This window comes from Poecilia mexicana, unplaced genomic scaffold (assembly GCF_051168715.1).
Source record: "Poecilia mexicana isolate PSO_F unplaced genomic scaffold, ASM5116871v1 scaffold_2, whole genome shotgun sequence".
Classification (NCBI taxonomy): Eukaryota; Metazoa; Chordata; class Actinopteri; order Cyprinodontiformes; family Poeciliidae; genus Poecilia; species Poecilia mexicana.
This window is the reverse complement of record NW_028263371.1, coordinates 26,331,326-26,353,824: the sequence shown is the minus strand read 5'-3', so window position 1 is coordinate 26,353,824 and position 22,499 is coordinate 26,331,326. Positions and strand designations below refer to the sequence as shown.

General features: G+C 38.5%; 1 protein-coding gene across 1 annotated transcript; it reads right to left on the bottom strand.

Moving 5' to 3' along the window:
* Positions 1 to 7,374: 7,374 nt before the first annotated feature.
* Positions 7,375 to 21,869, bottom strand: cfap221 (cilia and flagella associated protein 221). The gene is made up of 24 exons (XM_088008112.1): positions 21,616 to 21,869; positions 21,435 to 21,535; positions 21,251 to 21,337; positions 21,072 to 21,167; positions 20,847 to 20,997; positions 20,666 to 20,764; positions 18,935 to 19,094; positions 17,192 to 17,303; positions 16,979 to 17,094; positions 16,723 to 16,839; positions 16,435 to 16,526; positions 14,951 to 15,027; positions 14,379 to 14,474; positions 13,747 to 13,834; positions 13,584 to 13,666; positions 13,231 to 13,311; positions 12,049 to 12,156; positions 11,841 to 11,960; positions 11,668 to 11,753; positions 11,367 to 11,586; positions 11,227 to 11,291; positions 8,676 to 8,819; positions 8,472 to 8,585; positions 7,375 to 7,856 (listed from the first exon to the last, which is right to left on the bottom strand). The coding sequence occupies exons 1-24, from the start codon at positions 21,740 to 21,742 to the stop codon at positions 7,766 to 7,768; spliced, it is 2,631 nt and encodes an 876-aa protein (XP_087864238.1). The 5' UTR covers positions 21,743 to 21,869; the 3' UTR covers positions 7,375 to 7,765.
* Positions 21,870 to 22,499: the final 630 nt, after the last annotated feature.

Below are 22,499 nucleotides of genomic sequence, written 5' to 3'. Positions count from 1 at the left end.
TTAAAAAGCAATAAGAATAAAACTTTACAGATACTAAAACGGAAGGAGCACAGCTCGAGAGCAATACGTCGCCGCAAGTTTGGAACAATAAAAGACCAATTAGTCACTTTCTCAGGGAGAACTCATACTCTTTTCATTCAGTGTTGACAGTCGTACAATTACACAGTTGGACGGTATCATAATTTATGTTCTCATTAACCCTAATTTGTGGCAGATTTGAAAGCTGGAACACTTTTCCATTGTTTCTGAAACTCACAGCAAGGAATGCTAATTGAAATGCTTTGCCAGGCTTGCTAACCGAAGAGTCAATTTCAGAAATATGAGATTTGGAGGCGGCAAAGTTCTTCTGAAGATCACAGCAAATTTCACAATACAGCAGAGTGCACAGGTCACACGTTTTCACCTGCTGTAGTTATCTTTTGAAGGAATGCAGTTTCAAAACACACACAGATCTATGATTTGCCCAGAATGGCCCCGTGCTTTGAAGGAATCATGAATCTGGCAGCAGCTTGGTTGAAAAATATCAGATGGAGAAAAGAGGCAGGAAGTGAAGGGAAAACGGAAGACGGAAAATCATCATTTCAGCACCAGGCATACAACCAAGATGCCTAAGCTGACAGGGATTTATTTCCATATAATTTTAAGGTTCAGTGGTTGCAGTCTTTTTTTTTTTTTTTTTTTTTGGAAAATGTGTTTTGCATATTTAAAATTACCATTTCAAGACATTAATAAAGTTGTGGCAGATCCTGCAACTTTCAGTGACATTCACACTATATTTTTCATTCCAATTTTAACAATAAATTTTGATTTTATCTTAATTATAGTGTCTTGACTAAAAATGCACAATATTTTTCAATGAGTAGTGCAAGAATCAGAGATTTCAAATTATTGTTTACATGATTTTGAAAGAGAAATGATTCTAAGACCTGGATTTTCAGACTCTTGTTGCTTTTTATGTATGAAATGCTTGAAAAAATGTTGAAAATTAGTCCAAGGTGGTCATAAAAGAACCCAGAGCGACACCTAAAGCACTTCAGGGCTTTGAAATGGCCAAGTCAAAGTCTGGACTTTAATCCAATCCAATCAAAGAATGGTGGAGTTGGTTGTCATATCGTCACTGGTCTAACCACTTATATACTTTGGGTCATGCAGAGTGGAGGGGGAACAAATGTTCAACTAAAGCAATTTCTTTACCAGAACAAAAACATGGAGCATCTTTGAAATGCGTCTCATGTCTGCAACCCTAATTATACGAGGAAAGACGGATCAAAGGATGAATCGGCTTCATTATTGTAAACTCTGGAGGTGTTTAATTGAAAGGTATTAGAAGAATCCCAGTATCTGTTTGGCAGTAATAAGTAGGTACACAGTGATACCTAATTATGTACACTGAATTGTTGTAGAAGCTAGCATGCTAAAGAGACTGAAATAAACACGGAGCATTGTCTAATTGGAGGAACAGCACAAAGTGAGCAGATTTACTTTCAGCTTTGAGTAATTTATGCTAAATTTCAGAGTTATTCTATTGCACAGCTGACTTTGAAGCTGACAAAGAGCCACTTGTCTGAAACGTCTCCTCCTTTTGTTGTCTTGTGTTCTCATCTTGACCCGGTCGCCTCTGAAAACAAGCTTCAATTGTCGTACAATGACACTGCATGCAAGCAAATCAAATGAGGATAAAAGCAAGTCTTTAAAAAAAAAAAAAAATGAGTGAGCACTTGTAGAGATGCAAATAGTCCCTGGAAAAAGCATTGGGTACAATGGAGTATTTCTCTCTCAGTAATTGGACAGATACATGGGAAACTTTGAAGCTTACCTCGGAGTGTTTCTGCTGTGGTTGCTAAGCTAATTAGTGGTAAACAAGCAGATGGTAACTGCTTCTCTGATTCTCTTAAATTGTTTTAGGTCAGTCTAAAGATGCAGCTTTCAGGCTCAGACATTTTTTAGGGTGTTTTATCCAACACATTGAGATTTTTGTCTTAGTCCAAGTTTCCTGTCTTCAATGGTACAATTCACCCTTCATCTCGACTAATAACAATTTGTTGATTAATAGCTTATGAGAGTAAAATGAGTTCGATAAACTAATAACGTCTGCTTAGACTTTCCTTTAGCGCTGTAGTTTGGCCGCCATCCAGCAGAGGGGGCTCCTGGGGGGATACCCCTCCATCTTTAATATGTAATTAAAGATGGAGGGGTATTTAATACAGCGAACACAAAGTAAAGTTTAAATGTAATGTTTTTTGTTTTTTTATTCAGCATATTTTGAAAAATTTAGTCCTTTATGTGAAAAACGGTCGTCCACTTTGATAAAAAAGAAAACACATTTTTTAAGAAAATGGCCTCTTTGCAATTAATTGTCAGTCGATGGAAAAAATGATACAAAAAAAATCTGCTATCTTTACATGAAGGATGTATCTGGTGGATATTTCACTCTGCCTAGCAAAACTGTTACTAGGAATAAAGCTTTAAAAATAAATGTCTCGCATTTGGTTACAAGGGACTCAAAGCTCAGCCTTTATGCAACGCTGCCACTGACTGTTGTCAAACTTTATTAGGAGTACTCCCACCTCCAAGTGTAAAAAAAGTGTCATGTCTGGAGCATCGCAGCTGCTGAACCAAAGAAAATCTTGTGTCTGTCTCTGAGAAACTGCCAGCGACAATAAAACGGCAAATGTTTCTGTCACACTTCACCTGACATGTCTAATCTCCTCATTTTGTCCATTTGCCTTTCAAATGTCCGACTACGCTCCATGTTCTGCAGTTGTGTACTAAACTCTAATAAGGTAAAATCCCGGATGAGCTCGGAAGCAGCAGTGATTTGGGTCCTAACCCCGGCATGTAGTACAGCTCCAGCATACAAAAGGCATAAATTGGACTTAAAATAACTTTTTGATGAAGATCAGCAGCTGCAGATGGTTTATTAAATATTTTCTTATCTTTAGATGCTCAGCTGTTGAAACTGCACTGAAATATACCCTGAGAGTGACTGCCGAACCATGAAATCCAGTGTTACAGCCATGAAAGCTGCTGGTTTTGAAACCCTCCTTCACAAATACCGACTCTGAGGAAAGGCCTACCTACTCGTCCGGACAAAGAGAAAAAGGATGGATTTGATTTGCCCTTTGTTTCCTCCACGCCCATCAAAAAATAAACATTTGTATTTCGGTCTGCGGAGATGTCAGGGGGGATTTACGCGGCCCCCCGTTTGTGTCGGTGGCCTATTTAATGCTACACTGCACACCCCTCAAAAAGGTGGAATAAACGCATGGCTCTTCATGTAGAAAGCCATATTGCAGGCTATCAAATAGTGAGCTGTACCAGATTTAGATTCCTGGATGGGCCAAAATGTCGATTTGAGTCATATTTCTGCTCTGACATACCTGAAATTAGATCCACTCAGAAAGCACAATGGGTATTTTCTTCTTTTTATTTTTTATAGGAATGGGGCCCCCAAGACTCTGCTCCTCCAATCAGAGCAGAGCAGTTTTAGGTATTTTGGTGTCTTTTTTGTGAGATGGACGGGCAGATTTGGGTTTTCTCTGCAGTAGTGAAGACGTTGCTCTGTTCTGTCTCGGTGAAGAAGAAACTGAGCTTAAAAGGCAGATTTCTCAAATTGAGGTGCTTGATCTAAGATCAAAACTCCCACTTTTACTGTCTGACATTAAATCAGAACTTTACTGTTTCAGAATAGGTAAGATTAACAAAATCATACATATTTGCTTGATGCTAGAAGAATTATTGAGAAAATGTAGCAAAATATAGCAAATGTCATTATGGCCAAACATTTAAAATTTTAGTTTCTATCATTCGTGGGGACGAATGTCCAAGATAAGGTTTGGTAAGCCATAATTTAACTTTTCATGCTGCTTTCAGAGCTGTGGCTTCTTCCTCTCAGAGCGGTCCTTCAGTCCACGTTTCACTCGTCCTTTGCTTTGTTGATTTAAATGTCTCACGTCAAAAAAATCCCTGGGTTGCTGAACATTTCCATCGTATTTTCTTCCTGAATATAATTGTTTACACAGATGAATGAAACCTCTTCAGAATATGGCAACTGCACGCAATAAAGATCCACAATTCTTTGAGATAAAACCATAAATGTATGCACATATTTGTCTCTGGTTATCTCAAAAGTTGTGAATCAGAAGCCATGACATAATTATCTGGGTTCTAGATAGGAATATTAATCTAAGCTCTTAATCTTCTGGCATTTGAACACAAAGCGTTTAGTCTGATTTACTGTCAAACGACGAGAAAAAGTGACTGCATCTTTTTCTCCTCTATTTCTAAAAAGCTCCAAGCAGCTTTTTTTTCCCTTTACCTTCTGATATCAGCTGTCATTTTTTAAGGCAGCAGATTGAATCCATCACAAGCTCAGCAAAGCTCCTCTCAGGGAGGATTCCAGGGATTTTCTGTTGCTTCCAGCTACATGAGCGGGTCTGCAGAACACCGACATCCAGCACAGGAAACACGAGAGTGGGAGTGAAGGTTATAAAGTGAAATTTTTCTATTGTTACGGTGAAGAATGTGCTCTAATCAAGACAAAGCCGGAGAAGCACAAAGCTCTGCAAATGCTAATGGTAATTAATGTCCATTACTACATCTGAGAAGGTATGCAGCAGCAAACGTCCATGAAGTAACGGGAAAAAATCAAGAAATAAATAAATGACTGACATTTAAAGCGGAGGTAATTATTGGCAACACTCAACCTCGCGTTTGCGTTTTTCCCCCGAAGTGAATGAAAGAAAACACAGTGCTTCTGCAAAGAGTCACTCGCAAGCAACTTAACAATTTTCACAGCGAACGGAGAGAAAACGCCATAAGAAACAGACAGATGACGAGTTTGGCATTTTCAAACAAGAACAGCTTTTCACGCGACACGGATAAAATGTGCGAGAGCGGAAGACGAAACTTGCTGTTAAACCGACGCCACACTGTCTTTTAAAGTCAAAATATCCTTGTTCTGACTCTTTATCTGTTAACAGAGACAATATGAGTCATTCAGAAAAACGGTACGGAGTGTGGAAAAGCTAAAGCTAGTCACTTTCTTACAGTCTGAAATATTATTTCCAATATGCACTTTTATTTTATTTATTGACCAGCTGTAATCAGAAATCACAACACCAAAAAGGCTCAGGAGAAGATTCAGGTTAGTGTATTTAAGAAAGTAGAATTTAAATGCGCATTAAATTTCAACTTGTGCATCCAAATATTGTTGAAAACTGTTGAAATTGCCAGTAAAGCCCTTCAAAGAAGAGTCCAAATAAATTATAAAACCCCTAAATAATGTTATTCTAATAGGTTGAAATATTACTAGATTTTTATTAACTCTAGGCTTATAAATCTTACATTGCTTTACATGCTTACATTAAGTTTTGCACCAGATTTAAATGTACTGAACTTCCAGTAAGTTAAAGTCCATTTTGTTGCAATTCAAACGAAGCCTTTCAGTCATGTTGCTTGTTTAACGGTTCAAGGCCTTTGAAAACTGCCGCCAACGAAGACAAAGCAGCAAACAGCTTCATGTAAACAGGAACCTGTCAGTGAAGATTTCACAGCTTTCATAGGGAAGATTATTGTTATAAATAAGAAAGAGTAGATGTGATATCAAGAAGGCTTTTTATGTTTTATTTCTGACTGGATAGCATTACGTTTTAACTCTCAGCTTCAGCTGAAAGCACAGACATGAATAAAGTAATTTCATCTCAGAGTTACGTAAAGGAGTCTTTAAAGGACATTTAATCTTAACAGTACATTCAAACAGCCTTGAGAGCGAAAGTATTATGTCTGAGATTAAACTGATTTAGCTTCCTAAAGTCTTTCAGCGTTAGACTTCACTCAGAGTTGAACCAAACACAACTCAACCTTTATTTGGTTGGCGTGGATGGAGAAGTGCCGGACAATAGTTTAGCAAAATGAGAAGAAAACAGCTTTTTGGATTGAGGAAGGAGGATCAAGAGACAGCAGGTAGCAGAGGAGACTTATTGATGATTCATCCCCAGGGATCCCAATGGTGATCGATGAAGTGAAGATGGAGCAGCAGAAGGAGATTCTGCACAAGGAATGTCCTCAAAAATCTAAAAAGTCCTGCATGGATTAGCATTCAGGCTGGAAACCAGCACCATGGGGTTTCAGAGACAATGATAAGATAAGAAATGCTAAAAAACACAGACACAAGCAACTGCTAAGTCTTTCTGTCCCATGCCTTTATTAGTTTGTACGTACTTTGTCATATAGATAAGATCAGAGCATATTGCTGCTTTTTAAGTTTTAACTCTGTAACACTGACTGAAAAAATAAAGAATTAAAAGAATGAATTAATATATTGAACAAAATACAAGACAATGCTTTAATAAATCCTGTTAGAGGCTGCAAAATACTTGAAACTGGGACAGAAGTTCACCTTCCAGCAGGCCAACAAGTATAAACGTCCTGCTCGAGCTTTAATGGGGTAGTTTAGAACAAATCTGCTTTAATTTGAATATATTATATTTAATCTGTGGCTTGTTCAAAGATCCTGTCTGTCTCTGACAGTGTCATACCTAAAAAACCGGTAGCAGTACAGTCATTGCAAAACAAAAGGTGGATCTAAAAAGCTCAGGGGAGCTAAATTTAAATGTACTCCACACTTTTCAGATTTTTTAAAATAAAATAAATTGTTGTAACATATCAAAAACCCAACAGATTCAAGTGGTAAGGATATTTTTCCAAATTTCATGCTGAACCTACTTGTTGTATTTTAGTTTTCAACCAGTAAAGAAGCAAAAAACATTTTTTTATAATTATTAATAAGGAAATAAAATATTTTTCTGTAGGACTGTCATTTGAAGCCCCCAAAAAATAAAAAATAAAGTCTAAAAGGACACAATCTACTGTCATCTCAATGTCGTGTGAAAGAATAACCACACAGCTGCATGATTCTGCATTTCTGTTTGGATCCAACCTCATGTCTAAATAATGTGACCGTTTCTGTGGCTTTGTGTGCTTCTCTACAAGGGAGAACAAACAGGCAATTCAGTGTTACTTTATTTCTTTACAGTGAGTGCACACACATTCACTGATAGGCAAACACAAGCAGCTAAGTCAGAGTCATAGAGCTGGAGCTCCCTCTATGGGCGACAGGTGACACGTGCGCCCTGCTGGACTGCATCCCAGTGACTTCACAGCTTGTCAGCTCTTTTGATAATTAAATCCTGACCTCAGCTGTTTCCTTTTTTTCCCCCTTACAGTCTCGTAAGTGTGAATGTAGATCTGATGTCTCTAATTATCGTTGGAATAACACCCGGTCCCTGGATGGCTGCAAATCAGCGGGGCTTTAGGGCAAATTAAAAGCTGAATTTTCTCAAAAATAAAAATCTCAATTGCTACTCACTGTCAGACCTAAAGAAATTGTGAAATTTTGAAAAATTCAGTATGAAAAGTCCGGTCAAAGCGAAGCTGTTAAGAGCTGATGTTGGAAGGTTCTGCAGCTGTGCCTTTGCAGGATCAAGTAGGTGGAGGGATAACACACTTCCAGCCTTTCTGAGAGCTCAGAAGGGAGGCTTATAGGCAACTCTGAGTGGGCAGGAAGAAGCCTTACAGGTGGGCGCCAAAGTGACTGGGTTTCATTTTACAGAAGTGGCAAAAACAGACAAAGGAGAGTCTTGCACGAGGCTGAGTAGGATGGCTGCTGAATAATGTGCCTCCGGAGGAAAGCAGTAGTGTTTATTCCTGAAGATGATGTGTCTGTGTGAGTGTGCGTGTGTGTGTGTGCAGCGCCTTTTTTTGCCTATTCAAGCTCCTCTTCTTCAAACTCCTCCAGCCTGGCCATCAGTCTTGTTTGCATCTGGTTGATGTCAGATGTGTAGTTCACCTCCAGCCTGTAACGGAGCAGCTTCACGTCAATATTATGGGAGGAGAAGAGGTAGCTCAAAACACTTCAAAACCGTAAACATCCGGCGTTTCTACAAGGCGGACCTTTTTTTCCCTCAGCTGCAATTTCAAATTGAAAAAAAAAAAAAAAAAAAGATAGTTTTATCACAAAGTCTGCTATCATTTCAATCTCAGACGTTCCAAAGATGAATAAAAGGTTCTGTTTCCTTTTTGATAAGATTGAGACGGACATTTTACAACATCAACCTATGAACAAGATGTCAGAGGAAGACAGAGGCGGAGCGGATTCGCTGCAGGATGAAGCACTAAGAAAAGGTCTGCCTCGCTGTTTAGACAGCAGTTAAAGACCTCTGCATATCATCCAGCGAGATGCAGCTGCCAGGAAGCTCTTGTCGAAAGGAACTCCAGCTACACGATGTGCTCATTCGTTAACTTTATGCTTTGTTTATGCAGAATGCTTCCCCTCCTAAAACCAAATGTGGTTTTTTTTTTAAATTTATTTTAAATGTGGGCCCATCTGTATTTATCGCCTTAGAAAAAAGTGTTTCCTTCTTAATGTGAGTTTGTCGACTCTGCTGGACCGAATCTGACTTTGAACTGACCTGGGTGTTATCCCTATGTTCAGGTTGCTATTGGAGACAGGAGTTTGAGCTTTCCTCAACTGGAACTCGGCTAAGATCATCTCTGGCGTCAGCTGGATTCCCGGACCTTCACACCTGCAACACAGTTTTACATGAATGACATCATGGGTGGAGGGGCTCACCTGGAGGCGGTGTGGTGTGTAAACAACGATGTGAGGGGCTTACGAGGTCTCTGTTAGCTGCAAATGATGATCATTGGGGAGGCCAGGGAGAAGAGGAGGGGCAGAGATAGGAAGGATGTCTGTGTCGTAGTCGACGGACCTGCAGGAGAAACATGCAAATATAAAATAATCCTGTGAAAATGGATGTCTAAAATCTCACTCTGCACAGAAGCTGTGGGATTTGTCGTTTCGTCAGGAGTCTGTGCAACACAAAGAACGGCATTTCTGCAGGTTTCACCCACTCAAATTTCAAAACTGTTTAAGACCATTACGAATGAAATGTAAGACCTTTATTGAGACAAATGTACAAAAGAAAATTGTATATTAGTGCATATATATATATATATATATATATATATATATATATATATATATATATATATATATATATATATATATATATATATATATATAGGTAACACTTTATTTGAAGGGGGTTGAATAAGACTGACATGACACTGTCATGAACATCAATAAGTCTATTTAAACATAAGAATATTTATGACTGTTGTCATAAAGCGTCATTCGGTAAATTATGACATTTTTAATACAAAGTTGACATTATTCAAAATGTCTTTGATATGACAACTTGACATTAACCAGGAAATCATTACTGATATAAATTTGTTATAAAGGTATTACTGATTGCACTTTAAAAATTAGGTAACTTTATGTTATTAAAGGTAAAGTTTAATCAGTAATGATTTCCTGGTTAATGTCAAGTTGTCATAACAAAGACATTTTGAATAATGTCAACTTTGTATTAAAAGTGTCATAATTTACCGAATGATGCTTTATGACAAGTCATAAATATTCATGAAGGCTTATTCATGTTTATGACAGGTGTTATGTCATGTTTATGACAGTGTCACGACAGTCTTATTCAGCCCCCTTCAAATAAAGTGTTACCGCTGTTTGTTATGATTTTAAGTTTTCTTTTTAGAATAAGTAAACACTATATGGGTTGGCAACAGAAGTGAGCAGGCGGCAAAAACGAACGTCGTCAATGCAACCGCTGATAAATTTGCTCACTGGAAAAGTATAGAAAAGAAGTAGAAATAGATCCAAACACTTACATAAACTTATGACATTTCAACAAAAACAATATGCTGGTATATTGAAGAATGATGAATATTTAATAGATTTCAGTATAATAATTTCTTTATCAGATGTGACCATGATGAATAAAGACTCTACAAAGCAGGCTAGCAACAAAGCTAGCTACAATGAACTACATGAATCTGAGCTAGCTTTGCTGCTAGCTAGCAAGTGTATACACCTTGTTAGCGATATCTTCAACCACCTCAAATCAGAACACAAATCAGATGTCGGCGTGCGACTGAAATTTTTTCCAAACAGAAAAGTCATGAAATTAAATAGTTTTACCACAACAACATCCAAGATATACAAGTAACATATTCAAGGCCAAATTAAAATTTTTGTCACTAATTTCAGTGACATGGATTTAAGACTTTTCAAGGATGCACGTGCACGCTGAAGAAGGCGAGTTAAAAACATTGTGAACCCTCATTTCTTCCTAATCAGCATTGAACTGTTCAGTTTGGTACCTAAAGCAAGAGCCTCCATCATGCTGGATGAAGTGTAAATCACACGCTGTTGCTATCTGGAGAACGGTCAGATGAAGAAAGTGTTTGCACAGAATAGCGTGCAAAAGGAGAAGAGGACAAACCAGAGCTGTGTTTGCTAACACGCTACAGCAAATATCACTTCCTTCCCGTCTTTTTAGGCTGAAAACTGAATAAATCATTATTTCTCCATGTTAGCCACCATACAGACTGACCCAGATTCTTTAATAGAGACACTTGAGCTTAAGATGAACAACAGCACTACAAAAAGAGGAATGAATTCATCTCTCCTTCCATCGAGATTAAATTTATAGACTTTAAATAACATGTCTGAAAGTTGAGATTCAACTTATAGTGTATAAGGCTGTCCTAGCATTCTCTCTCTGACTCTATGAATGTGTTATGAGTAATGGTGGATATATTACAAGCAGACAATCTGACATTCAGCGACCTGGCAGGAGGTGGAGTATGTTGGACTCCTCCATTACATATTAATACGGGACAACCGTGATGAGCTGTGTTGTCTGTAATGCAGTGTGCCAGATGACGGAACGAACACCGAAGCTGGGACTACAACGAAGGATGTGGAGGGTTACAGCCTCTCCAGCGGCATAAACATGAGCGTTAAAACATGTCTGAAACATGACATGTAAGACATCTCACGTCAACAATTGTTAAGATGCTATTAGCTATGAAAATATCTCTAATTATGCTCGTGTAAACAGAGGAATTCCTCTAAAAGCGGGAAGCTTGTATTGCGTAAACAAAAAATGTAGGACTTCAAGTGGAGCCTTGGTTTTTCGCGTGAGAAATATGCAATATTTGTTTACTTTTTGTTACGGCTGAATTTGGTTTTTGGTTCTTGTTTTCAAATCGGAGGACGAGACAGAAGCAGAATAAGTTGATGCTTTCTTTAGGTAAAAAGGCTACTTTAACCTTCTGGTTAAAATGACAGAACTTGGCACATACCTACGAGGAGAGCTCATATTGGTGACTGGGAGGAAGACCTGTTTTATGTTCATGCTGGTTGCTTCCTGTTGTTAGGAAAGAAAAAAAAGATGAAACTGAATAATTTTAGAAAAAAAAAAGCTATTTTCTTCCCTTATTCATGAGTTGAAAATGGAGATTGGGTCCACAGAAAAATAAAAAAAGGACATCAGAAGAAACATAATTGCTAATTCTTGTTCTTCTGTCACATTAAATTCCAATAAAATGTATTGTATTGTTGTAATCTGAGAAAAAAGAAAGAAAATTACCTGGTAGTGAAGAAAGTGTGCCTGTGGAGTTAGTGGCATTAAGCCAGATCTGTTGCTCTCACAGAGTGCAAACCTACACAAACCATAATAATCGAATGTAAGAAGCTTTAAGAAAAATGAAAACGACAGTGTAAGTTTGCGAGGCTGTGTTTACTTGGGCAGAGCACAGAGGTGAACCTCCATGTCGCTCTCCAGGTACTTGGGCTGCAGTTTAAAGGTCTGAAGGCCCGGGGTCGGGTTCTAAATCAAAATGTCAGTAAATAAATAATCAGCCGGATGTGCTTCCTGTACGAATGGATGTGAAGTCACAACAAATCCCATCCATACAAAGATTCTGAGAGGGTTTGCATTGAAAGGCCTGATGAGAGTTTCAGGAGGCGTGAAGGAGAGTCCAGCAGTCTCCATGTCCATCATTCTGTCTCCCTCTTCGACTGGAGCCTGCACTTCCTAAAAGGGAGATAAATATGACAGACATACTGACGCGCATATTGAGTCTGACATACATTTTTCTTACATTACGGTGCGTCGTCGTTGCCGGCGCTGCAGCACGAAGAGGTCTGGCCAGCGTAGTGGGACAATAGGAGCTAAACGCGTCCCAGGCAGAAGCGGGTCGGTAACCCATCAGCTTGTAGTGCTGGGGAACCTGGACAGCAGCAATGTTAGCATGGCTAGATTACCTGAATCTTAGAAAAAAGTGAATGCATTTTTACCTTCACATTGTCTCAAAAAAAATCAACCTTATATTTACTCAAAGACAATCATTTTGTAGATTAGAAGCACAGTAAATCATTCTGGCTGCATGTTGCTATCAGAGCCTCCTGCCATCTGTTATTTCAAATGCTCCACATGAACTCTGCTTTCTTTAATATCACTTCCTAGATGCACAGTCCTTCAGCACATCATATCACTTCCTCATATTATCCACACCTGCAGAAACAATCAACTTCTATGTGGTTCTTTATGCTGCTTTTCCCGCATGTAAAACAAAGCAGCCACTCTGTACGTTCAGTCAGTATGAATGTGGTTGGATTTTCTGTTTTATAGTCTTCTTCTGTTTTCAAATCTAAGCAGGAAGGTTGTACCTAAAATATTCCCTAGCGTACCAGACAATTAATGGGTCATTAAATACTAATGAGGGAAGAACATTTATTTTTGTGAAGGATGAAAAGGTGAATAGTTGGTAAAGGCCACCTGGAGACGGTGCGGACATGCTCTCTGCTGGGTTTCCTTCTCAGTGCTCCTGTCTACAGGCATAAATGTTAAGCTAGCCGCTGATGCTAAGATAATGTGAGTGTGGGAGCATATGGCTGTCTGTCTCAGTAAAGAACTCACAACCTGACCGGTGTGTTCATTGCCTTTTGGCAAATGTCAGCTGGAAAAAAAGGATGGCGATATAATGCTGCTGTAAAAAATGAATATAGACAGGGTTCCTGCACATACTTCAGATTTCTGGAGTTTTCTATAATCAACAAAATAATAAGCTATATTTCTACTCTGGTCAGGCTTTAAATTTGGATGAGTGGATTTATAAAAATATGGAAAAAGGAACACATTTTGGAATTATAATATTTTTCCTTCACTTACATTTTCTTCCTTATCTAGACCTGGAAACCGCTCCAGACCCTTTCTATCATCTTACTATTGAATTAGAATCCAACACGCTGCTGGTTACATATCCGGTGATATATGAGCACCAGGTGCTTTAATAGGTGCTGACCTGGAGATTGAAGAAAGGAATGTTTGCTGTCACAGTCACGTCGATAGGATCCACAGGCAGAGCCACAAAATTCCTAAGAGCCTTGAAATATCAAGAAGACAAATTGACATTTTTATTCAACTCAACTCTGAGGTCCAGAACTCTGCAGGGCGTCTGAATCAAAGATTTAATCAGAGCACCAGGATCCCAGCTTCCTAGCTGATTCCATTGTTGGATCAATTATGTTTCCCACAGGAAGTAATGGATGAAAATTGCCTCATTTCTTCATGTCAAACTGTTTAATTGAAAATGTACTGGAAAAAAAAAAAAAAGAAAAGCGTGTTACATTATGCAGAGTTTAAAGGCGTTCTCACCGTGGAATTGTCCTCATGGGGGGAATTTGGGAAAGATGACGGCAACACATCGTCTGGAGATATGACACTTGCTCTGTCCTTAGCTAAGAAACAAAAAGATTAGCTGTAGATGCAGCATGTCATCCTGACGTTTTTTTACCTAAATAGTACGAATGATTCAAACCGTTCCCCTTCGACGAAGCCTTCTGTATACTGTCCACCAGTTTCTTTAAAGAGGCCAGTCTGCGCTGCATGCGGCATCGGATCACCACCTGGAAGGCAGACGCGAGCCTGTGACCGATTCGCCACAACTTCAAACTTCATGCTGACTCTTAATTATTTTCTGACATTCAAGACTTTTAGCTTCCTTCCTTTCTCCATAACAAGCTTCTAATGAGGTCCGGCGGACTCGGATCAGTTTCATTCTGCAAACTGAAACCTTTGTGAAATTAAAAAAGTGGCTCGCCAGCAGCAATGAATCATCTTAGTTTCATCGAGTTTTCCCTTCGCTTATCTTATATTGTAGACGCCACATAAAGAGGTCTGCTTATATGCTAGAGTAATTAATATAAATAAGAACACTAATGGATCCTGACTGAACCTAAAGCCAATTAGAAATCTCCACCTGACTGAGCAGAAAGTGACAGGGCTGCAGGGGGGCTAACCCTCTAATGAGGCACACAGAGAAAATGACATCCGCCTTCATTCATTTAAACCGACTTTTTTTTTTTTTCTTTGTCCTGGCATAAAAATTTACAGAGAGATATTATCCACTAACAATACCACACAGTCCACTCCTGATTTTTGCACTTGTACCTTCCGAGCTGCCTGCTGGAAAAGTGTGAGGGTTCTCTGTTTCAGGTCCCAGTAAATGCTGGTGTACGACTGGAAGACCGGTGCTTCATCTTGATTCTGGAAAGGATTGGGGAAAACTTTACTAGAAGAACAGCTTAAGGACTCATATCTGATTGGTCACAGTGGAAAAAGTATGAATATAATGGAATGGATAAATAGAGATGCACCGATCAGATATCAATATCTATATTGGTACCGATGTCAAAAAAAAAAAAAAAATCTTGTTTATTTTTTACATGTTTGAGCAACTTTGTGAAGTTTTTGGTGTATTTAAGTATACAGTGCTGGTGCAGAGTTCTCAAATAAATGTGTTATTCAGTACATTTATATTTGTGTGTTTAAAAAAAAGAAATGTTTTAAATCAATTCAGCGAAGCTTCAGATATCTGTATCGGTATCGGTAGTGAAAAAAGTGGATCGGTGCATCCTTCTAAACAACCAGGTTACTCTCCCACCTTGTTTTCAGTTGTTCTAATGTTTCAATTTAAAATGTTTAATTTTAACATAACAAACAAAGAGAAGCTAAAGGATGACCCATTCGTTATCTCGAAGCATCCGTTTCGATGAAAGTTGGGTCTGCTTGGGAGCGAAGTCTTCATCTTGCCTCTCGTCTTTTTTTTTTACCTTTAACACAATCAGCACATGATTACTATTAGCATTCCGTCTATAAAACTACAATTAAAGTGTAATAAACGGTTTAGACTACAAATAACTCTCTCTTTTCCACACGCATCACCTGATTCTGTCTGATTTGAAAGAAAAATGTAAGAATTGTGTAAATAAAAAGTGAGTTTTAGCATATAGCAAATAAAGCAGATGTTTCTGGGGGGGATTTACACAACATTTCAGCATTTGGTTATTGCAAAAGCACTTAAAAGAAAGGATTTCAACATATTTCTCTGCTACATCAAGCCTAAAATCTTTTGGCTGATGAGGAAATGTTCTCCTTGTCACAGGAAATAAGGCAGCCTAATTTAGTGATTTAATATTCCCAGGTGGTAAAACTCTTCCTGGAAGATTACAAAACTGTACGTCTGCATAAATGTTTGTGTTCTGGCCTTTAATCAGCATTTCATTCCTCCCATAAAAACAAGAGTTCCCATAAAATATAGAAGTAACGTGCTGTGATATGAGGCTGTAAAACACACAACACTCCCTGTGCGTGTGTGTGTGTGTGTGTGTGTGTGTGAGTGGATTACAGCATCAGCGATGAGATGAGAAAGGAAGGGCTGTTAAGCTTCAGCCGTACAAAAACTCGTATTTCAATACTGAACTGGCTTTGGCCGACCTTGCCTTGTTTCTATGGTTACTAAATAAAATCAATCACTTAAAAGCGGAAGCATTTTTCGCGATGATAAAGAGCGTATTCAACAGAGAAAAACATTGAAAACATAAAGATTAAATTGACTTGTAATGGGAGTAATTTACACAACTGAAACAAAATGGTGGATTTAAAATATTATTTTCGAAATTTTAATTAAAGATCATTCATATATCAAACTGTATGGTGTTATTTGATGCCACTAATTATGCCCAACTGATTTGAAGCGGAGATTGCAGAAAATTTGATCATTCAGGGAAGCAGAAAACAAATGCATGCCACACTTTTCAGATTTTTTTGTTTTTGGTAAAAATATTGAAAATTATGAGATCTTTTCCTTCTGCTTCCTAAGAAGACCAAGAGCAAAACAGTGTGAAATCAAACAAAAGAATTGCAAAAGAATTGCTGTGATTACAGTAAAGACCCTAAACATCCAGATACCACGTGTCAAAAATGCCCTAGTTAAAGTTCAGACCTAGTTTAATTAAAAATCAAACCTGAGAGTTGTTGTTTTCAGAATATTTTCAAATCTATGTATAATTTTACTTCTCTCTTCTTCTATAATGACACACAGGTCGCTCACATAAAATCCCTTTAAATAATTTAAAATGTGCGGTAATGATGCGACGAAATGTAAAAAAAGGTCAATGCTATAAATGATTAGTGTACTTTCTCACACACCGTTTACTGCTGAAACTCACCATGTATTCCTGCAGAGCCGTCTCTCTCTCCTCCAGTATCTGCTTCTGCCTTTTCTTCGACACCGGCTCCACACCTAGATGAACTTGGCTGATTGCAACACACAGAAGAAATGGCCACATGTGGAGGAAGAAGTACAAACAACAGCGTGGAGAAATGTGCAAATGTAGAGATTTTCTGAAACCCTTTTCTTAGTTCTATTGAGGTTTATTAAGAAAGACATCACCAACCCAGCAAATCGACACTGAGCATTTAAGATGAAATCCAGTTTTTGAGTTTTACCTACCATTTGATATAGTTGTATTGCTCCTCCTCAGTAACCTGCTGAACCTTTTTCATGAAGACAGCCTCTTTCACCTGACTGTTTAGATTTCCTTTCGTACCGCCGCAGGAAAAGGCTGAAGTTGCGTTAGCGCCGAGGACATAAAGCAAGAGACATCGGTTACAGTTTAATGGAAGCAAATTGAGTTATAAGAGACAGAACAATTGTTTAAAGGGTCACAGCCATGTCAGGTTTAGGAGTAAAATCATTGGGGTTGCAGTTTAGGTCTTCTGAATCTGGTTTACTCGTGTCTTTGATGAGAATTTTCGCCACCCCTCCAGGGCTACAGACATCCATGGGAGATGGTTGGGGAACATCCGCCTCATTTTTTACTGCCTAGAGAGAAGAAATAGCACAACAAATCTTTTCAAGACAAAGAAATGTATAGATCAAAAAATTAAATAATAAAGAGAAAAATGTACTAAATAGGAACCTTTAATTTGTCGGCCTCCTTGACTGAGGTCTGCTTGCTTTTACGTCCAGAAGATGGTAGGGAAGGACGAGCTCCGTCTCCTACGGGGGCTTCAAATCTGACATGTGGTGTTCTAACAAAAATATACATAAAAACAAAAAGAACAAAGCTGGAGTCTAAAGGTTTGAATAATAAAAATGAGTAAGGCAACTTAATAAGCAACTTTATTGGATTTAAGAGACAAACATGGTTGGCAAAAGTTGCAGTGTCTTGTTGGAGAATCCGTGTTCACTGATCTTTACAACTTAAATGTATTTTCCATTTTTATTGACTTTTCAGTCCATTTTTATTGCATAAATACCAACACTCACTTTAAATTTACAGATGATATTTTTACTTTTATAAGTTATAGGAATTATTAATGCCAGTTGTTCAAACAGGTCAAACAAGTTGCAAACAGAGCAGAAAATCTCAAATTAAACAAATATTACAAACTGAATGTATAAATTTTAGGAGCTGTCGACTATTTTGACAAACTGAGATGGAAAAAAAATAAATTCAATTCAATATGAGTTGCATAATCAGTCCAGAGTGACAAAATATTCAGATAAATCATTAAACATGGAGCTGCATTACATCAGAAAAACACTGGATGATTTATTCTCTAAATATTGCAATGACGATACTGATTATGATTAATTCACCTCTTTATGGCTTATTCTCCATTTTCCTTTATGAAACAACTTCTGATAAAGTATTATAATCCAACAGCCTCCTTGAAAAATTGATCGCAGATTTATTACATAGTGTCAGCAGAGTGTCGTACGAGCCTGATTACATTAATGCAAAAATGCAGAACTGAATCACGGTGATTAAAATATGACTGGATAATCTTTAGTTTGTTGTAAAAACATCTTTATCCATGTCAGATAAGTCATTCTGGAGAGACACCAAACAGGCAGAATCAAACATTGATTCAGCCTCAAGGTCTAGATATTTATTTTTTGGGGTATTTCACATGCACATATCTTATCTATCATTTGGTTCCACTGTGGGAAACAACAAACACAGACAGAGAGAGGGGGAGGGGTGAGGGGGGGAGTGTTTTATATGCTAAACATCCATTAAGAAGTATTATCTATTCTGATATCACTGCAGCAGCTAGCACGCTTTTTTTCTCTCCCAATGAATTATTAACTTTTGGGGAAGATAACAGCAGACAGTGAGGTGGAAGAAGCTACTGCTGCGTGATGGATGGCACCATCATTCTCATGGGAGCAGAATTAAACATTAGGTTTTTTATGCTAGCTGGAGAAATAAATGGGATGCTCTAATCAGGCACACAAAGCCATTTGCGGAGAATCTGTGTTTTCGCCTCAGACTTGTCTTATTGGCAGTTTGCTCTCGGAAAACCTCGAAACGTTTTTATTGTTTCATAAGAGCAACAGAAAAGAAAGAAATAATTTTAACTATTTATGTGGGACATCCAATACTCATGACCACGAGTTTACACAAACACACACACACACACACACGCACACACACACACACACACACACACACACACACACACACGCACACACACGCACACACACACACACACACACACACACACACACACAGAGTAGAAAAACATAAACTAAAAGTTCAACCTCATTATTTCTCAGTGTTTACATCCCAATACTTTGTTGAGAAGTTTGAGATTCTTAACAAATCTCAAACTTTGGGATGCTGTACGTATGCATCGTTTTTTGGTTGCTTTACCTGAGTGGTAAATTGGGCCTGGAGAACCCGGTGATGGTGCACAAGTAGGGCTTGGTGTTGAACTGTGAGACGACCAGCTGGAAGGTGAACTGAGACGTTTCATACTGGAGAGGACAGAACGTCACGGTCAGCAGGACTTCCCCATTGGCTGGTATCACACCTGCAAAATAGGGTTTGCACGTGATCTGAGGCTAACGTCGCTGACTTTATGAAGATACTGACTGTTTGTTTTAGCTACATGCTATGGGCTAGCATTTCTGGTTAAAGTAAAACAGATTTATTTGAAGGTTGCTTAGTGCTGAACTAAGCAACCTTCAATGTTCCAATGTTCACAGACATTGGAGTCTGAAAAATCTCTAACATTCTCTCTTATTCTTTCTCTTTTTATTATTTAAACTGGTTCGATGCCAAAGAAAAAGATAAAAAGGTTATGTCTTTATTATACAAAGTATGCATCAAATACATTCACCACTCGGTACTTTTGGTCTTTTTCAGATACAAAAAGGATTTTTGTATTCGCCGCGCATTGTCTAGCGCCAGCCTTCAGGGCTTTTTGTACCCAGTATGAAACCCAATAATTTCAAGTTACTTTCTGTAATATCTTCATATTATTTAATAATGTGGTAATTTGACTGAGTTAAATAAAACCTACCAGCCTGAGAAAACTCATATTTTGGTTTGATCAATTAAAATGAGCTGGCACCAACACGGATCTGAACTACAATTAACGCAAATAGGGAGTAATATCAAAACTTTTTGTGAGATTTGAGAATGTTTATTAATTTTTCACTCCATAATTCATCAAAAGAACTGAATTTCCAAGGGAAATAAATTGATTTAATATACTTATAATTATGGAAATAAAACGGAAATGGATTTGGATAAAATTGTAACGTGTTTTACATATTTGTTAGTTTAATCAGCGACTCTAGCTTTCCTTTAGTCAGTTTGTGTTGATGCATGTGTCCTGTTTGTTTCTGTTTTGCTCTGTATTGACCTGGCAACATGTCCAGGGTGTACCTGCAATGCATAAGTGGATTTAGAAGATGATAAAGAGAGATTCTTGCTTTAAAGTCAATTTTTATCATGCTACCTTCCTGTCTTCCGTCTATTTAGGGATTGAAGAAGATAGTGAAAACTGAACCATAAGGTCAACCTACCACTATTGTGTGTTTTCATGCAGTGCTGTTATCTGTATAAGGAGAAAAGAGGGAGCCCATATCGGCACGTCCAAAAAAAAAGAAAAAAAAAAAAAACAGAAACTCATTTGTATCTTTCTTCTTCTCGTTCCAACAGTTAAGCCAGCTGTAATCCGGATCCCAAGTGCTTTTTCCGCCATCTGTTGTGATGCTTTCCAGACAACCGATTGCTGCTGTGTGGCAGCGTGTGGAAACTGGAGGGACCCTTCAAGTCCTGCAAAGGCTTATATAATACACAACACATGGCTCTGAAGATTGGGGAAAGCAATGAAAGCACTTGCTTTGTCTAGTGGCTGGATTCTAAATCTGGAGGGCTAAAAGTAAGTTAAAGTTAAAAATAAACTTTCATTACTATAGCCACAAACTCCAATGTGTTTTGCTGGGGGTTTTTTTGTTTTGTTTTTTTGGACAGATCAGCATAAGATAAGAAGAGTTTTCTTCCACAGATAATTAAAAGTGTGGTGTTCATATTTTTCATTCTTTCCTTTTGATCGTCTTTGAGATTAAATTAAGCAATTTTACACATCTTTACCTGTGACGGGGTGGATGGAGTAGGCATTATGTGGCTGAATAATGCACACCTGAAACTCAAAGTCAACTGGACAGCTGCATCTCAGGGGAATTACATGATCAACACTGGAGACAGGGAAGAAGAAAAAGAAGATTTTAAAACCGAGCTTAGCTGCATTAAAGAATTCAAAGCGATATAGTCCGGGCAGATGGAAGGTAAAAAAAAACAAAAAAAAAAACGTTCCACACACACCTTTGCCCGAGCGGTATGGCGGAGAGGTCGATGTGAGTGGGGATGTGCAGGTCATTGATGACAGGATAAGCATGGACTGGAATTAACAGGTTCTCTTCATCCTTAAAAGGAGAGGAGTTGGAAAACGTTGAGGTGAAAGAAGTGTGACGAAGGTCGACCTTAACAAGACGCTAACCTTGCAGTGAACACGGATGCAGTCGCTGAAGTAACGCCAATCATCTGGGCAGAAGGCAACGTTCACAGTGTAGGCGAGGCCGGGGATGAGACGGTCCTTAGCACACACAAGGAGGCGAGCGTCAACACTGACTGGACTCAAGAACAAGTGATTCAGGGTAGATTCAGGTCAAGGGATACCTTTTTGGTGTAAGATGTCTGGAAGTGCTTTGTTAGGGTTGGAATTATGTGAATATTCACCGGTGCATTTGAAATGTTGATTAGATTCTGAGGGAGAAAAAGAGCTTTCATCAAGTCCTGAGGACCATTTGAGCTTCACCAACTCACAAATCGGTGTTTTTGTCTGGACCGGAGTTATCCTCACCACGGTCTTGGTGTAACTCTTCCCAAGCTCAAAGCCGCTAAAGTGAAGCTCAGCGGGTTCTGCTTCGATGTGACTGTTAACTTTCAGTCTGGCGTAGATTTCTTAAAGAGAACATGAAGACATGTTGAGAAAATCAAATAATTAAAGCAGCGCATCAGAGAGACAGGGTTGATGCACGTACTTGAATCTAACAGATGATTTGGGAGGACTTTGCTCCTGCTCTCCTCCACCAGCTGGCTCAGGGGCAGAGACCTCTCTTTCTTCTGGATCTCCGATTGCGTCTGCGGGACAGGCGGGGCCACCTCCATCCTGGAGAAAGGTCAGCTCTGGCTCCTCATGAGAGGGATGGCAGAAGGCTGGAGGGGAGTCAAGGAGACTGCTGTGTGTTGAGAAATAATAATACTGGTAAACCTAGAAATAAGCGATGAGAAGACAGAAAAAGGCAGTATTTATTCACATCAAATTTATTAGTACTACTATTATTTCTGTTGTTGCATGTTTTCTATGTTTCAGGAGAGAAAATTCAGACTTATTTCTGCAGAAGTCAAAATCCACTAGGAAGGAAGGAAAAAAGGATGGATGGTGAAAGGATGGAAGGAAGAAAAGATGGGAGGAAGACTAAGTGGGTTGAAGAAATAAAGGAAGGAGAAAGGAAACGAGGTAGAAAGAATGGAAGGAGGAATGGATGGACAAACGGGTATGAAAGGAAAAAAAGGAAGTGGGAAGGAGGAAAGATGTTAAGTGGAGGAAATGAGGGACATAAAAAGAGTAGGAAGAAAAATTATAGAAGGAACAAAATGAAACAAAAATAGAAGGAATGAAGACAGGAAACATGAAACAAACAACAAAAACAAGAGAAATAAACAAAGCAAGGAGGAAAAGAGAAATGAGGGACAGATTGGTGAAAAAATTAATAAACTGAAGCAACTTAGAGAACAAATTGAAGAAAATGTTCCATACTTATTCAGACCTGGGTTCAAACTTTCTGACTGCGTATTAACTCTGGTGGCAAAGTAAAAAAAAATCACGCTGCAACAAATTTAGATCATTAGCTTACTTAGATCC

Excerpts from the sequence above, each read along its gene's own strand:
- cfap221 (XM_088008112.1), bottom strand. The coding sequence starts at position 21,742 with ATGGAGGTGGCCCCGCCTGTCCCGCAGACGCAATCGGAGATCCAGAAG. Across the intron at positions 17,304-18,934 it reads AGGCCCAATTTACCACTCAG|AACACCACATGTCAGATTTG; the intron begins GTAAAGCAACCA and ends TATTTTTGTTAG. Across the intron at positions 7,857-8,471 it reads AACATAGGGATAACACCCAG|GCTGGAGGTGAACTACACAT; the intron begins GTCAGTTCAAAG and ends GCTCCGTTACAG.